The sequence below is a fragment of the Aethalodelphis obliquidens genome, unplaced genomic scaffold, assembly GCF_003676395.1.
Source record: "Aethalodelphis obliquidens isolate GAN/ISIS:26980383/991018 unplaced genomic scaffold, ASM367639v1 scaffold50, whole genome shotgun sequence".
Classification (NCBI taxonomy): Eukaryota; Metazoa; Chordata; class Mammalia; order Artiodactyla; family Delphinidae; genus Aethalodelphis; species Aethalodelphis obliquidens.
The window spans coordinates 5431761-5449928 of record NW_020837994.1 but is presented as its reverse complement, the minus strand read 5'-3'; the positions used below and the strand labels follow the sequence as shown (position 1 = coordinate 5449928).

The following is an 18168-nucleotide window of genomic DNA, read 5'->3' as shown; positions in this document are numbered from 1 at the left end:
ATTCAGAAGGCACTTAGCTGCAAGCTTCCATATTTCTGTTCTCAAGGTTCAGGAAGTGTCCAAGAACTTTGTATTTTCATGGGTGCTATTTTCTAGTCTGTTTTGAGAACAGTTTTACAATTCTTCCAGGCTTTTTGCCCTCCTGGCAACTGTTCTTGGCTACCTTCTGGCAGGAAACACTTTCCTACATCCCAACCTGGCAAAATGCTGATCCTCCTCCAAAACTTAGCTTATTTCCTTTTGTAGGCTACCACTTCACCTGGCTTATACATTTATATTGGTACTTATTAGTTTATATTACAATTCTCTGTTTTCTTGCCAGTCTCCATGTCTAGACCATGAGTTCCTTGATGGAAGGGACAATGGTTTTATTTCCCACCTTGGAGAGACTGTATAGCATGACAGTTTAGTGGATGGAGCCAAGATTTCCAGGTTTAAATCTCACATTTATAGAATGTATATCCTTGAGCAAGTCATTTAACTTTTCTGTGCCTAAGTTCTCTTATCTGTAAAATGGGCATAATAATAGTGCAACTTTAAGTAACTAGCCCTTCTTTCTTTTAATCAGATAGAAAACTAGTTCATGAGTATCAATGAGTTACAGAAAAAAAATTATTTTTGATACGTTTAAAAGGTGGTCTAGGGCTTCCCTGGTGGCGCCGTGGTTGAGAGTTCGCCTGCCGGTGCAGGGGACACGGGTTCGTGCCCCGGTCCGGGAAGATCCCACATGCCGCGGAGCGGCTGGGCCCGTGAGCCATGCCCGCTGAGCCTGCGCGTCCGGAGCCTGTGCTCTGCAACGGGAGAGGCCACAACAGTAAGGCCTGCGTACCGCAAAAAAAAAAAAAGGTCGTCTAATACATGAAGGGGTCATTGTTTCCAGGTCAAATAAACGCAGATAACTGTGTTGGAAAAGGAAACAGAGAGGCTCAAAGATTCTGGCAGGCAATGCCCAGCAATTCCTCCACTGTCTCTCCAACAGCTTCACACTGTCAAGCTTTCTCTGACTACCCCGTTCCAAGTCTCTTCACTTACTCTTACCTGTCAAAGGGTTGCCTTCTGTAGCAAGCCATCTTTGGCATCCCACGCTTAGGCTGTGTCAGGGAACTGATCACTCTTTTATTCAATTGTCTGTTTAGATGTCTGATACCACCCAACTGTGACTTTAGCAGGGGCTCAGAACTCCGAAAAGACTGATCCCCTCACACTAATCCTCTCAACAATCAAGTCTCCTTCTGGTCCGCTTTCCTTCTGCATCAGTCACTCCTCGCCCTTCACTTTGCGTTCCTCAGCATCACCCGGAAGCTTTAGAAATGAAGACTCTTATACCTCGCCCCAAGCGGGTTACCTAGTTCCTTCAACGCTAACCTCTACAACCCTAGCGTCTTAACTCCGCCCCATCTCAGCTCCTGACCCCGCCCCTTCCTCCGCTTCGCCGCCTCTTTACATGGAGTCACAAGTACGCATGCTCCCTCTGAACTTCCTCGTAGCGTGATGACGTTAGCGTTGGCGTGGTGACGTAGGGGTGGGTGCCGCGCGTGTTTCAGCTAGGAGGAAGCGCGTGAGTTTAGAAGCCACGCGGGGTTGTGGGGTGTCCCGGGAGCTCAAGGCGTGCGCTTTCTCTTTGGCCGTTCGCCGCTGAACGTCTTGTGTCCTTTCCGCCCTTTCGGGGTGGGGGAAAGCAGAGCTTCTCCACGAGCTGGGGCCCGTGAAGGAGAAGGGAGCCAGCGGGGGACTCTGGAGTGCCTGAGGGCAGGGCTGCGGCCCGGAGGAGGCGAGGAGAAGAGAGGGTTCCCGTAGGCAGGGTCCGCACGCGCTGGGATCAGGGCTGGTCCCGAGAAGGGCCTGGGGCGGCCGCGCTATGTTCGGGGCCCGGTGCCTGCTCCGAGCCCTGCGCTCCTGTTCCTCGGCTCCCTGCCCAAGGCACAAACCTTCAGCCAAACTGAGCGTGCGGGACGCTCTCGGGGCCCAGAACGCAAGTGGGGAGCGCGTTAAGGTCCAGGTTAGTGTATCGGAAGGCGGTGGGTTTGTCTTTTTCGTTGACTGATATGGCACGTCCACGTCTAGGCTATCCTTGTGCTGTCGGGTCGGACAGAACGACCGGCAGGGCAAAGTTAGAAAATGTAGACAATCGTGTGGGTCCACGTTTTTCTCCTCTCATTGGTTACCGTTAGTTTTGCCTGGAAAGTGCTGGAACTTTGCTTTCATGATACAGGTTATTACCCGTAAACTTGTTAATCATACAGCAAAATGAACGAGCCCCTTTTCTTTTGTCCCTCATAACGTGTGTCCACAGTTATATAGCTCCTTGAGTGCAGGAACTATGTCTTACCCGTCTTGATAGTCACACATAGCTGGCGGTAAATATTTGTTCAACTAAACCATACCTTTTATTGAACTTTTAACCACCTCAGTGCCTAAAATGGGGCTTTGCATAAAACTTATGTTAATAAATTAGGAGAACGAGTGGAGTGTAGCAGTCTGAAAGAGCTCTGGAGTCAAGCTGCCTCGGTTTAAATCTCTGCCGCTTAGTAGCTTGTTAATTACGGGCGTGTCACTTAACGTGCTCTAAACCTCAGTTCCCTCTTATGAGAATGGAGATAATAGTCCTTACCTCACAGAGTCCTGAATATTAGTTACAAAACATTTAGAGCAGTGGCCCACCGTGAATAAATGTTAGTTGCTATCATTTCTCTTGTTAATAATAATGTTTGCAGCGGCTCCACACAGAAGGTACCTCCTTAAAGGAGCAGACCAAGCAAGGAGGTTTGACTTACTAGGTTGCTGAAACACACTGATGCAGTTATTTTTGCTGTCCTCACATATCCTTGATTTTTAGCAGTATGACCAATTTCCCCCTCTTTGCATTTCTTTGGGTTTCATATTCTTTCTATTATCCAAATCAAAACTTTTTCCTGCATTAATCTATTAATTCGACATACATTAATACCTTTGTGTGCTAGTCTAGAGAGGATTCAAAGATGAAAAGAATGGAACATACTCGCTAGGTTAGAGGCTTTCACTTTAGTGCTGTGCAGTGTAATTTAGAAGTATCTGAATTGAGTGGTACTGTAATTGTAAAATAGACACTAATTTTGAAGAACAAAAGAATGCAAACTATCTCAGTATTTTTAATATTGATTACATGTTGATACATATTTTGGGTTCAATAAAATATACTATTAAAATTAATTTAACCCATTTCTTATGTAACCACTAAACAAGTAAAATTACATATGTGGCTCACATATTTTTGTCAGACAGTCCTGGTCTGATGGATAAGACAAGAAATGACAACAATGTGATAAGTATTAGTGGTATAAATAGAAAACTTTGAGAATACAGAGAGGGAAGTTCTTAACAGTGTGAGGAGGTCAAAGAAGACTTCTTGCGTGAGGTGACATTTCAGCTGAGTCCAGAAGGATGTGTTCCTCAGGCACAGGAACCAGGGATAGGGTGGAAATATCATTTCAGAAGAGCTTGTTGACAAGAACATGAACTTTGAACTGAGTTCTGTGTTTGAATTCCACCTGTACTACTTGGTAACCTTGAGTATTTAACAAGGTTATCCTAACTTCTCTAAATATGTTTCATCTCTAAAGTGATAGTTCTTGTGAGGATTAAGTAGAAAAATACTTAAAAAGAGCTTAGGACAGAAGTACATTAAACAGTGCTCCATAAATGTTAACTTTTACTAACAAGTAAAAAGCAAGACATTGGTGCTTTGGATTGGGCGTGTTCAATTTATGAAGGGCCTTGTATGTGAGACTGAGGCAGTTTACGCTTTATTCAGCGTAGCCCTGGAGAAAGATCAAGCACTTCCTAGTAGACTTAGGTTTAAATTCAGGCTCTGCCGTTTACCAGCAGTGTGGCCTCAGGCAGGTTATTTAACTTCTCTGAGCCTTAATTCTTCACTTGTAAAACGGGAATAATGATAATCCACATTGCTGTTGTGAGGAGGAGGTGAAACAGTATATGAAGAACGTAGTAATTAAAATGTTTGTTACATAGTAGATGTTCAGTACATGATAGATATTCTTCCACTGGATATATTCATGGATTTTCTACTGTGTGCCTGACAATAGCCTTCAATGCAACTAAAAATGTGATTCCTAAATCCACAAAATATCATGGACATGCAAATAAGTAATAGACGGGCTTTAATAACAGTGTCTATTAGGGTGTGGTGGGGATACAAAGAAAGTCAGGATCAGTACAGTTTTTCTAAGTAGGATTATCTCACTTTTCCCAAGCACATTTGATGGTTAACCAAACACCATCAACTGTTCACAGTTGTTCAGAGGCTGCTAGAATATCCTCTCAACCTCTATGCTAGTTAAATTTAACTAGCATAGAGGTTGTCATCTGTGAGAGAGCTGTTTTTAGTGTTCTACTTGAAGACATCTCATTTGTACTCATGCATACCTGTCATTTAAATTCAGAGTGTCTTTGAAAGTTTATGTGCTACTTAATATGATCATAATAAGTTTCTTGAGAACTCTTTTAGTATGATACTTTGTAAAAAAGAAAACCCCATAAAGATGTTTCTAGTCTATAACTACATAATCTCCCTTCTGGGAATTTAATATAAAAGGAGAAAGGAACCAAAATGTGTACCCTATTACGTGTAATGGTGGGGGAGAGGGGCAGGGGCAGGAAGAAAACCTGGAATATTAGGGGGATTGGTTATGTGAATTAGGCTCATCAACCTAACGGGATTTGGGACATCTTATTCAGAATGATGAGTTTCATTAACAAAACGACAACAGCAAAAAAGGTGGAATGCCAAAGCTGTATTTCACTGTGATGAGGATCATATAAAATTATATATGCATATTGGTAAACTAAAAGCAATTGATTTGTTCAGGCGGGATTATGAAGACTTATTTTTTTTCATTTAGTCCTCTGTGTGTATGTGTAATGAAAATATAAAATGTTTGTATTTTAAACTCACATTTAGAAATATTTCTCATTAGGGATGGATTCGTTCAGTCCGATCCCAGAAGGAAGTCTTGTTCCTGCATGTAAATGATGGGTCATCTTTGGAAAGCCTTCAGGTTGTAGCAGATTCAAGCTTTGACAGTAGGTGAGGTTTTTTTGTTTGTTTGTTTTAAAGAGTACTTTGAATTTTTTTCATCTCCTCTGTTCCCCATTTCCCTAATCTAAGTGTTCATATTGCTCCCTCAGTGATCTTTCTAAACAAATCTTCTTTTCATAGCTTTGAGGCTCAAGTCCAAATACTTAGAATCAAGATCCTTCTCTCCTCTCTCTAACATCTTCACATGACAATATCCCCCACCTATCCTTTGCTTCTCTCTCAACTATGTGCAGCTCTTAACCCAATTAAAGGTAAAATCTTCTATCATTAAATGGTTTAGGGACTTCCCTGGTGGTCCAGTGGTTAAGACTCCATGCTCCTAATGCAGGGGGCCTGGATTTGATCCCTGGTCAGGGAATTAGATCCCGCATGCCGCAACTAAGACCTGGTGCAGCCAAATAAATAAATAAATAATAGATTACTGTTTTGAGAGCAAGGTTGGTATTAATATGAGGGCTACATGTAAGATCTTGTTTATGCTATTGTTTTGTTATTATAGAGAACTGGCCTTTGGGAGTTCCGTGGAAGTTCAAGGGCAGCTGGTAAAAAGTTTGTCCAAAAGGCAAAATGTGGAACTGAAGGCAGAAAAAATTGAAGTTGTTGGAAATTGTGATGCCAAGGTATGTGTTGTGACACGATTATGGAGGCCGTTAAGGCTTAATTTAAAACATTAGCAACGTTTTAAGTGTGATTATTGGGAAGATGGCACTTGGAACTTTTCGATTGTGACTTCTAGGTAATTGAAACAGGCTATAGACTGAGGAATGTAGAAAGAGTAGCAAAAAGTATTTATGTAGATGGCTGGAGCCTTGGGAGTGAGAGCTAAGTGATAATACTCTGTGTATCTCTGTGGTGCCTGTCACTGTTGAGATTTGCCACTTTACAAGCCTGCCTAGTCAGCTGCAGTGACAAAGACATACCAGGGCAAACCACATTCTTAGGAAAGCTCTGCCTAGAAATTACTTTTGCATGATCTAGAACTGTACCATCTGGTGCAATAGCCGCTAGCCACCCATGGCTATTTAATATTAAATCAGTTAAAATTAAATTAAAAATTCAGTTCCTCAGTGACATTAGCCACATTTCAAGTGCTCAGTGATCACATGCAGCTAGCAGCTACCGTACTGCATTGCACAGGTACAGATCATTTCTGTTTATCACAGAAAATTCTGTTGGATGGTGCTAGAGTGTGGGGATGCTTAGGCTGAACAAAGATAAGAAATTCTACATTAAGACATGTTTATTCCTGTTTTTGCAAGACTCTTCTGTTAGTAGCTTTTTATGTATAGCCTGATAAAGAGGTTAGAGGGAATAAAACCATAGATTATCAATCCAGTTTCTATTTGGAGAAGATGAGACCCAATCAGGTAAAATGGCTTGCATTAGGTTATATTGCTGATTAGTGGCACAGCTGAAGTTTATGTGCTAGCCATTTTAACCCCCTGTGGTTTAGCTATACTCATCTTCAAATATTTAATGAACAAAAAATGAGGAATATAGGGAAATAGCGTCATTTTAATTCAAATTCATTTTTAGTTCCTTTGGATAATTGAAATGTTAACCATTTTTATTTTTGCTTTTTTAGAGGGATGTTTGATTATTAAAAATTTGCCATGTGTTTTACTCTTCTTAAATTGTTTTCCCTTGGTGGGTATTGATGCTTTCCACTACTCTTCCCCCTTATTTCAGTGTCATTTTTAAGTATTCAGCATTAGGGAATTCTGAACCCGCTAACAGTCCCCAGATTCCTATTAATGTGATCATATTGTCACTTTCGTAGGTATGGGACCTATTTCTATATGACATAAATTAATGTGTGCACAAGGCCTAAAAGGAATAGATAGCTATGTTGGTAGCCTGTTTTAGAGTTCTTTTACTTAGCTTCTCTGTTATCTTTTTTATTGAAACTTTGGTTTTGGTCTGAAACTTTTATCCTATCTTCTCAATCTTGTAAAATGAGTGGGGGCAGGGAAATTTTTCTAGGTAGAGTCATAATTTCCTTTAAAATTTTTATGAATATACATTACTCGTCCAGATGATACAAAGCTGTTGACCCTCGCTCATGTTCTGAAACAGCAGCACATGTTGATAAATGGTGATAAATAGTGCTAATTGATTATGAGCGCTTGTGGACTTTCAAGACATTTGGGCAATTTTAAAATTCAATACCAGCTGTGTGTATACAGCTGTAGAAAACATAATGTTTAATATCTACAATATTCTAAACTCATGTGTGCCAAACAGTGGAGTGTTTTGGGTAACTATATCCTAATCTCTCTATTTGTAAGTAGTGATTGATAGCTAACGGATAGAAATTTGATAAATAACAGATTAGCCTTGGTGATAATAAGTAACTTTGCCCAAGGTTCCAAAGCTAATAAGTAGTAGAGCTGAATTTAAACCCACATCTTTCTGATTTCACTCACTGTCCTAACTTGGTAGAATTAATGTGGACCATGTTCAGTTATGTTAAGAAATAAGGAACAAAAGCGTCTTAGTTTTATTCTAAAGCATTACTATTTAACAAACGCCCTGTAAACTGATTTTATAAAACAGTATTTCTTTTAGCTTCTAACTTGTTTTTCCTTTTATTGTCAGGCTTTCCCTTTTAAATATAAAGAGAGGCATCCTCTGGAGTATCTGAGACAATACCCTCACCTTAGGTGTAGGACTAATGTTCTGGGTTCTGTACTGAGGGTTCGCAGTGAAGCCACAGCTGCTATCCATTCTTTCTTTAAGGTAAGGAGCTTTGCTTCTAGGTGTTCTTTCTTGTGAAGAAGTTGAATAATTGTAATACTGGAGTATTATCCTGAAAGTTCTTCGGGTTATTTATTCCAAGCACCCTTTATTGTGTGGTACTTTTTTCTTTGGCTGATTTTAAATTTTCTGTTTATCACTGGTTTTGAGTAATTTGATTAATGTGTGCCTTGGCACAGTTTTCTTTATGTTTCTTGTGTTTGGAGTTCATTGAATTTCTTGGATCTATGCATTTTAATTTTCACCAAGTTTTTCAGTCATTATTTCATCAAATATTTTTATGTTACCTCTCTCCTTTGGGGACTTCAGTTACCCATATATTAGGCCACTTGATGATATCCCAATAGCTCTCAGATGTTCTTTTCTTTTTAAAAAATCTTTTTTTTCCAGCGTGTTTCTTTTGGATAGTTTCTATTACTATGTCTTCAAGCTTACCAATCTTTTCTTCTGCAGTGCCTAATTTCTTATTCCTATCCAGTGCATTTTTCACCCCATATCTAAGTGAAAGGCTTCATATCTAAGTGTTTGATTTGGGCCTTTTTTTTAGTGTCTTCCATGTCTCTACTTAACTTTTTTGAACATATACAATACAGTTTTAGTTAAAACTGTAGTTTTCATAGCTGCTTAGTAACTTTTTACGTCCTTCTAACGTGTCAGCTATAAGTCAGTTTTAATTGATTGATTAGTCTCTTCATTATAAGTTATGTTTTCCTGCTTCTTCGTATATCTGCTAATCTCTGATTAGGTGCCAGACCTTGTTAATTTTACCTTGTTGGGTGCTGGATATTTATAAAGCTTCTTAAGCTTTGTTTTGGTATGTAGTTAAGTTACTGGAAGGGTCTTGCTTTTATGATTTGTTAAGTAAATCTGGAGCAGTGCTCAGTCTGGGTCTGATTATTCCCCACTACTGAGACAAAGCCTTCCTGAGTATTCTACGTAGTGCCTTGTGAATTACAAGATTTTCCAGCCTGGTTTGTGGGAGTAGGCATTGTTTCCAGCCACATACGAGCACCAGGCGCTGTTTCCTCTAATCGTTGTGGATGGTTCTTTCCCTGGCCTTGGATAGTTTCCTCACTTGCATGTGCTGATCATTCCTCCACCTAATACTCCAGGGTGACTCCCTGTACATCTCTGGAGTTGTTGGACAACTGTCTGCTCTCTGGTACTCTGTCCTGTCAGTTCTAGCCACTTTGGTCTCCTCAACTCAGGGAGTCTGCTGGGCTCCACTTTATTTCTCCCTTCTTCCTGCTGTGGCCTGGAAAATCTCAAGGTAGTAAGCTGGGCTGCTGGTAGGGTTCACTGTGTTTGTTTCCTGTCTCTCAGGGATCACTATCCTTTGTTGTCTGATATCCAGTGTCTTGAAAACCAGCATTTCATGTGGTTTGCTTGTGGATTTTTTTTTTTTTTTTTTGCGGTACGCAGGCCTCTCACTGTCATGGCCTCTCCCGCTGCGGAGCACAGGCTCCGGACGCGCAGGCTCAGCGGCCATGGCTCACGGGCCCAGCCGCTCTGCGGCATGCGGGATCCTCCCGGACCGGGGCACGAACCCGTGTCCCCTGCACCGGCAGGTGGACTCTCAACCACTGCGCCACCAGGGAAGCCCTGTTTTTGTTTTTTTTTGTTGTTTCAAATGGGAGGGTAAATCTAGTTCCTATTCCTACATTTTAGTCGCAGACATTTTATATACAGTAAGCACTAATTTTAAAAAATTATTGGTGTTGATCAAGTAGATTGATCTAATGCCTAAAGACATTTTGTCTCATTTAGCTTTGCTTTTCAGCCATTTCCCCCAACCCGGGAAAGCCACAGTGGAATGTAGTTTGTAAGTTGATGAGGTGAACGGACCCTCCTTCCATGTGGTGGATGGAAGGGCTCCAAAAGCAAGAGTGACCCAATGGATAAAGTTCAGTATTATTCCATGTAGTTTTGGAACTCTTCCTAATCCACTTCTCCAGATCCAGCTCACTTGCAAAGATTGTCTGACAGCGTACCCTTCCCTTGGACAGCATCCAAACTCATGCAGGCCCAGCCCTGCCATAGCACATGAAGGAAGTTCTTGCTCTTTGAAAAGCTCCTTAAGAGGTAATTTTTGATGTGACAGCTAAAAAACATCATGGCTTTAAAACATAAGAATAAACAAAGGAAAATAAATCACATTATACAGTGTCATCCCATTATAGTGTGAAAGGGTGTGTTTACATATGCTCTCATAAACTTTCTTATGCATCTTCCATATGGCTTTTTTTAAAAATAAATTTATTTATTTATTTTTGGCTGTGTTGGGTCTTCGTTGCTGCCCATGGGCTTTCTCTAGTTGCGGTGAGCAGGGGGCTACTCTTCATTGCAGTGCATTGGCTTCTCATTGCAGTGACTTCTCCTGTTGCAGAGCACGGGCTCTAGGCGCGCAGGCTTCTGTAGTTGTGGCTCGAGGGCTTAGTTGCACCGCGGCATGTGGAATCTTTCTGGACTTGAACCCGTGTCCCCTGCATTGGCAGGTGGGCTCTTTACCACTGCGCCACCAGGGAAGTCCCATCCATATGGCTTTTCAATAGTGCTTGAACCATACAAACAGAAAATTTGTTCAGATGTAAAAATCTTTTTTCCCTATATGGCTTTAACAGCTGATAAAGTCAGTGGATCTGCTTTAATTCTGAAAGTTTTATGGATTTCTGGCCAGTAGGTGGTGGTATTGGCAATCTATTAACAAGTGGGCTTTACCTAATTTATACATTTCTTATTACTTGAAGTTTTCACAGGTATGTAAATAATTTTAAAATAATAAAAAACATTAGAAAACTCTGAAATCAAGGAATAAGCAAAGTAAAGTAAAATTTAAAAAACATTTTTGGTGGTTGAAAATAATGAATTTTAGCACTGTTGGTGATGGTTATAAAGGTAGGTACTTTTGAGTCTTATAAATTCACTTTTTAATTGTAAAGCTCTGGAAAATATAATCCTGATACCTCCTTCTAAGATGTCACCCACTTGTGTATGTGACAGGATTGAATTGTTTAAAGAAATAATGGGAGTACCCAGGACATATTAAATATTATTTATATATTATCCTATATTTGGTACTGTTTCTATGTTTGTTACTTTAGGCTCCCTAAAACATGTTAAGAACTAAAATGTAAAATTTTCAAAAATTTCAGACCTTGAAAATATAGGGAAAAAGAAACTTGAGCACAAACCTTTTAGTTAGGATACTTTAAGGATCTAGAGTTTTTTGGTTTGAGTATCAAAAATGTTTAGTGTATAACTTGCTTTGCTTATAAAATTGACACATTTGCTGAGTACTAAAACATGACTATCTAGAATTCTCAAAAAATGAGTTATTTACAAGAGCTGAGTTTCTCAAATAATAGGATTATCTCTTTAGGCACCAATTTTTTTTCTAATTTCCAGTGGCAGTTATCCTAAAATGTATTACATACTTCCCTGGCTTCCTGAAGTGAGCCAACAGAAAAGAGTTTGCCCTTTCCTGGTGAGTTGAGGTTCTTCCTCTGAGTATCAGATTGTTCTCTTCTCAGTATGGCAGTGCCTTCAAAGCCTGTCATGGTGAGGAGTGTTCTTTGACCCTGCGTTGAATGACCCTAGACTGCTGTGTCTTTGAGTTCCTGTGACTGCTTTTTATGGGGTGTTTTTTTGGTTTTTGTTTTGTTTTTTTGGTCTCTTGCTGTCACTTTTTGTCGCCAGTGGTGTGTCTGTGGCTAGCAATTGCTGTCATGTTTCTTTTTTGTTGAGTCTGATTAAATAATATTTATTTTGTGTGTGTTAAAGAAAAATATAGTCCATGACTCTTTGAGTGATGTGTATGGGCCTTAGTACATGAATTTTGTAATTTTCAGATACTCATTCATTGCCTTATAAATATCTGGTTATAGCAATGTGTATCTATCAAAATACTTAGATATTTAGAGGTGATGGGTGGGATCTGAATAATTGGGCCAAAATTTTTGACCCCTTCTCTGGCCTTCATCTCTCTTATTAGGAACCCCTTTGCTGTGGGATAGGATAAGTACCTGACAGTGGAACCCCACTGGAGGCAGCCTCTGAGAGTACTCCTGCTATTTATTTTCCTACTTCTCTATCCACTTTCTCTTTTGTGGACTTTGTTCTCGTCTTTGTTGTTCCTTTGTACCCTCTCCTGTATAACTTTTGGTGGTAATGATATAGACTTTGATATGATAAGCCTTGCTAGCACTGTTAAGGCTTAAAAAGCTGATGATGCCTTTTGAAAGGTTTAGCATTATTTGAGAATTGAGAATAATTCCCACTATTTGAGTGATTAAAAAAAAAATCCCATACAGTTATTTTCATAAGATTTACAGCATTGTTCCTTGTGGCAGTTGACCAGTTCTAACTTAGGCAATTATATTTAGCCGTTAAATTTTCTCCTCCCTCTCGCCACCCTTGTTTCCTTTGGATTTTTCACTTCCTTTCTTTGTTTACTGCACTCATGCTCATAGTTGCCTTATGTGGAATAAATGATTCATGTCCATAATTCTTGGCTTCTAGGAGATAAAAATTTTATGCAGTAATGTTATTGATTCTATTTCATTTGTTCTCTATAATGTGCTCTGTGCAGCACCTCACCACACGTTGTTCCCAGATTAAGTACATATTTGAACACTTACTGAGACTCCTAATTTATAGCTTGAAAATTTAATCAGTCTACATCATAAGGCAAGTTGTTGGCTGGATACTTTGTATCATAGCCAGAATACTTGAATTCAACCTTTTTAGGAAGGAAGGGGTAAATTTGGGAGGCCCCTGGTAATACACTGACATATTTTACATTCCACCAGTAGGTACTGGCAGAATTTAGCAGGATTAGATGGATATATATGAACTTATTGTATTGATGTCAAGAACAAAATGTTTACATTGAAAACATACTCTTATGCCTTTGCAGAATAAATTCACTTTAGCTGCCTCCACCCCCACCCTGCAGCATTTATGCTGTCTGTAACCTTTCGCCTACATCCATAGTCAAAGTGAAAGAAGCATAACCTTGAAGTTGCTGGGTTATTTCAGTTTTACTAGCAACAGCTTTTGTGGTTCACTAATGGAAATAGTCTCAGACTTTAGAGCAGAAGGATTGCAGTTGGGTGCCTTAGTAATGGATGGGTTTGCTGCTCACAATCTTCCTTGAGGCAAAGGAAGTGCACTGCCTGTGCCATGTGCGGTGCACTGTGCCATCAGTTTAATGACAGACTTCCTAAAAATCATTCCTGCCTTTTTGCTGTTTATTTCTGCGGTCCCTGACTGTCAACCTTAATTTATCTCCTTTTTGGTGGTTTGTTACAATTGAGGGTCTCATTCCAAAATAACAACTTAATATTGATCACTTTTATTCCCTTAGCAGTGTGGGCAACATCATTATGCATTAGCCCTGAGTGAGTGTGCGTGTGTGTGCATGTGTGTTAAATCACTATCAGTATGTTGGAAAAGTGGGAAGAAGAAATGGCACCAGAGAGAGATCCTGAGCACCTAGGTTCTAGTCCCGGCTCTGACTCTGACTCATTGTATGATTTTGGCCTCTCATTAAATCTCTCTGGGCCTCAATTTCCTTGTCTTTCCAGTGAGGAGATTGGACTAGATATTGTCTAAGTCAGTTCTGATTTAAAATTCTTTGTGCGTAGTAAACTCTCCATTTGATATTTTAATAGTTTTATTTTGGGGATTAAGGAGGGATTTGATATGGCATTCTCTTAGTGCTATTTGAATCATATAATGAAGTGTATGTTCTTGGAAGTGTTTCACATACAAATATACTGAGAAAAGTGGTTTCTCTTTTTCTTCCAGGACAGTGGCTTTGTGCATATTCATACTCCAGTAATCACATCCAATGACTGTGAGGGGGCTGGAGAACTTTTTCAAGTTACGGTAAGCTGTGCTTCCCATCTTGGGGGATATATTGCTCTCTGATATTTTTCATTTGAGGGTTTGCTTTAAATTTAATGAGAGTTATGTGGATAGAACATGAAACTTTGTTGATAATAATCCTTAAAAAACGTGCATAGAAAATTCACACTTCTCTAATTTTCTGTCCAACCAGCTGTATTACCTACGTTGTGACTGAAGGGAGTGGATTTTTAATTTAGTACTCTAGTTGCCTTTTTTATAACTGTGAATTGGTGAACTAGAGAAATTTGAAGAAATTAATAAAAATTCTAAGAGATCTTTTCTGCAAATTCAACCCCCAAGTTATATTTTTGGGTGTAACTGTTATTTTAAGAGATGGAACTAAAATAGAAAAGCATACATGTGAATATTTTCTTTTTCAGAGTCTTTAGAAAATATATTTTTCATAAGAAATTATTTAGTCTGTATACCTCATGAACGCTTTTAATTCTTTGTTCAGCAATTATTCTTTGAGCTCCTGCTATGCACCACATATTGTCAGCCTGCTCTTGTTGCAGGAAATTTAAAAGTTACCAGTTTTTCTTACATGTCGGCAATTGAAAGCCTTTCATTTACCAATTAGACAGCCTGTTTAAAATCATTGACCAGTAGTATAAGGTACAAAGAGAAATGTATGTTGATGAGTGGTGCTTTTTGTATTTCTTTCATTTATTTACTGATTTCTGTATCTCTGAGAAATCAAGATTCTTTATATATTTGGGTGATTTCATCAAATGACAAGACCTGTACAAAACTACTCTCTGGTTCAGTATATTCTGATTCTTGATAATGATGCTTTCTCTTCATATTATTGAACAGCATATTCACTGGGAGAAGTTATCCTGATGTGTCAAAATCATTATTCAAAATAATAATCAAATGCTGTCTTTCTTCATATGTGGTTTGAAGAAATCTAGATGATAGCCTTCTGCAAAAAGCAGAATAAAAACGCTTGGTTGAACATTTAAAGTAGGAGTGTTAGCATCTGTATATGAGTTCAAAGAAGGCAGCAGATGATAAAATAACAATATGTAAATTGAAGAAAACATTCTCTTTTAGCCATTTATGTTGTTAATTTTCTCTTTGCACCTTAATAGTCATCTGAATATTGAAGTGAAGAAGAATTACCCACCTTAAATACATTTCATGATCCCTTAATCTAAACTACCAAATATTAAAAAGTAAATGATAGAGAAGGAAATGTATAATCTAAAGGAGTTTTTTACAAATATAAAGGGAATTATTAAAGAGACCCAAGTTAAACAAGTAAAAAAAATCTGTAACAAACTTAAATAATTATAAATTTGGAGCTAACTGCTTTACCACCAGAGAAATCCCCTAAGCAAGTCTGAATGATTACAATATGTGCATTTTGGACACTAAACAACACAAGGTAAATTACCAAATAAGAATAAATACAGAGAAAGGAGGAAGATGTATTTTTTTTTTTTAAATCGGGGCTTTTTAAATTTTATTTATTTATTTTTGGCTGTGTTGGGTCTAAGTGACTGCACACGGGCTTTCTCTAGTTGCAGGCAAGTGGGGGCTACTCGTTGCAGTGGCGTCTCTTGCTGTGGAGCATGGGCTCTAGGCGTGCGGGCTTCAGTAGCTGTGGTACGTGGGCTGAGTAGTTGTGACTCGCAGGCTCAGTAGTTATGGCACATGGGCTTAGCTGCTCCACGGCATGTGGGATCTTCCCAGACCAGGGCTCAAACCCGTGTCCCCTGCATTGGCAGGTGGATCCTTAACCATTGTGCCACGAGGGAAGTCCGAAAATGTATTTCTGAAGCTAAACAAATGAGAAGTGTTCTATGTTCATAGTACTCCAGGGCCAGGTTGAGGAATTTTATGTAGTGGAATTAGGCTTTGTCTATTCAGAGTGTCAGAAAGGTGCTCTTGAATTCATTGATACTAGGCTCCTGCATTCAGGGTCTAGCACAGGTTTCAGCGGTCTGTGGCTTTTGTTTTATGAGCCCACTGTCTTTGTTGCTTTCAGCAGTTCAGCTCCTAAGATTTGTCTTCTGCCTACCAACACACTCTCCTCTGAAAGCAGTGCTCCTCCTTATTCCCACCTCACACATCTCTACACTTCCAAGCTTCATTGTGTGGATTTCTTCCGGACTGCATGTAGAGGCATAGGGGTTTGAGTCTTGGCACCCTACTGTTAGGAGGAAGTGAAGTGTCACATCTAAGTCCTTGCTTCTCTTAATAGTGCTCTTTTTTGCTCTGATAACAATGAAGTCCAGTAACTACTTAAAGATAAGGATGCCTGGTACATACTCAGGTTTGAGGACAGCAGTAAGATGCCACCTTGAAATGCACAGTAAGAACATAATACACTGTTGAGAAGTAAATGCATGTCCCATCATTTTAGTTTTGTTTTTCCTCATTCCCATTTCCTGCTTTAAGATTTCAGGTATTTGCTAAGGTTTGGGGACTCCTGAATACACATGTAGGAAGTTGCATTCAAAAGCATTAATTTGTTATTCAGCAGACCTTTGGTACCATCTGTGTTCAAGATTCTGTGCTGTTAAGGGGATACAAAGATGTACTCAGGGCTCTGGTTGGTGAAGCTGGTGAGTTGGCAGGGCATAAGAGAGGAAGGAGCATGCTTTTCATTCACTGTTGATGTTACTTATGCTACAGTATTCTTTGGTTGTACACCTTTTCCTTTTTGTCTTAGAGCCCTAGCTGAGTTCCACAATTATGTTTGATCTTTATGATTCTGGAGTAACTAGTTTGTCTCTGAGAAGATAAAAGAGATTAAAGGCAAGAATTAGGGATTGTGGCAAAATCTAGACGTTGATAGGAAATAAGGTGAAACTGTTTTATGTATATACTTGAGGTTACAGTGTTACAAGTTATAAGTGGTATGAAATCTAGAGGGTAATTAGGTCTGTGAGGATTGACTTGGTCAGAAACATCTTCAAAATAAGTATGTGACTTAACTGTACCCTAGGGAGAGTACTTCAGGTAGGGGAGGAATGTGAGCAGAGTCAAGTAACTAAAATGAGTGTGGGGTTTTCACTGGACGCCGGATGGACAGATTAGAAGGTTTATGTTGGTGAATCATAAAAAGTAAAGTTGGGAATGAGAAAATGGAGCAGGTTTTAAAAAAACAACTTTATTGAGATACATTTTACATACCATAAAAATCAGTCACTTAAAGTATACTGTTCCGTGGTTTTTAGTATATTCACAGAGCTGTGGAAGCATCACCACAATCTAATTTGAGAGCGTTATATCACCCCAAAGTGAAACCCAGTACCCATTACCAATCCCTTCCTGTTTCCACCCCGAGTTCTAGGTAAGCACTAAACTGCTCTCTATAGATTTGCCTCTTCTGGAATATTTCATATAAATGCAGTCATACAACATATGGGCTTTTGTGTCGGGCTTCTTTCATTTAGCACAACGTTTTTGAGGTTCATACAAGTTGTAGCATGTATCAATACTTCATTTCTTTTATATCCAACTAGTATTCTATTGTATAGATATCCAACGTTTTATTTATCCATTTAGCAGTTGATGGATGTTTGGATTATTTCTACCTCTTGGCTATTATGATTAATGCTACTGTCAACATTTGTGAAATCATTTGGATGAGTATATGATATCATTTCTCTTGAGTGGAATTGCTGGGTCACATGGTAGCTTTATGCTTAATATTTTGAGAAACCACCAAACCATTTTCCAAAGTGGCTGCATCACTTTATATTCCCAACAGCAGTGTGTGTAGGTTCCAGTTTCTCCCCATTATTGCCAACACTTATTGTTGCTCTTCATTTTTTTTTAAACATCTTTATTGGAGTATAATTGCTTTCCAGTGGTGTATTAGTTTCTGCTTTATAACAAAGTGAATCAGCTATACATGTACATATATCCCCATATCCCCTCCCTCTTGCGTCTCCCTCTCATCCTCCCTATCCCACCCCTCTAGGTGGTCACAAAGCACTGAGCTGATCTCCCTGTGCTTTGTGGCTGCTTCCCACTAGCTATCTGTTTTACATTTGGTAGTTTATATAAGTCCATGCCACTCTCTCACTTCGTCCCAGCTTACCCTTCCCCCTCCCCTTGTCCTCAAGTCCATTTTCTACCTCTGCATCTTTATTCCTGTCCTGCCCCTAGGCTCTTCAGAACCCCTTTGTTTTTTTTTTAGATTCCATATATATGTGTCAGTGTACGGTATTTGTCTTTCTCTTTCTGACTTACTTCACTCTGTATGACAGACTCTAGGTCCATCCACCTCACTACAAATAACTCAATTTCGTTTCTTTTTATGGTTGAGTAATATTCCATTTGTATATATGTGCCACATATTCTTTATCCATTCATCTGTTGATGAACACTTAGGTGGCTTCCATGTTCTGGCTATTGTAAATAGAGCTGCAGTGAACATTTTGGTACAT

The 18168-nt window shown here is 39.3% G+C and overlaps 1 protein-coding gene across 16 annotated transcripts in view; it reads left to right on the top strand.

The window, feature by feature from the left end:
* The first annotated feature begins 1549 nt into the window (after positions 1-1549).
* Positions 1550-18168, top strand: part of NARS2 (asparaginyl-tRNA synthetase 2, mitochondrial) — a 142724-nt gene continuing 126105 nt past the window's right edge. For 7 of the 16 annotated variants that reach the window (XR_003428104.1, XR_003428100.1, XR_003428099.1 and 4 more), the window contains exons 1-5: positions 1550-1999; positions 4974-5083; positions 5595-5715; positions 7694-7834; positions 13661-13741. Coding sequence is in view for 1 of the 16 variants with exons in the window: in XM_027083509.1 (XP_026939310.1) it covers positions 1859-1999; positions 4974-5083; positions 5595-5715; positions 7694-7834; positions 13661-13741 (594 nt within the window). In the remaining 15 variants the exon portion in view is untranslated. Of the gene's footprint in view, positions 2000-4973; positions 5084-5594; positions 5716-7693; positions 7835-11258; positions 11337-13660; positions 13742-18168 lie in introns of those variants that run through there. The other 9 variants (XR_003428097.1, XR_003428094.1, XR_003428093.1 and 6 more) reach the window with 3 other exon arrangements.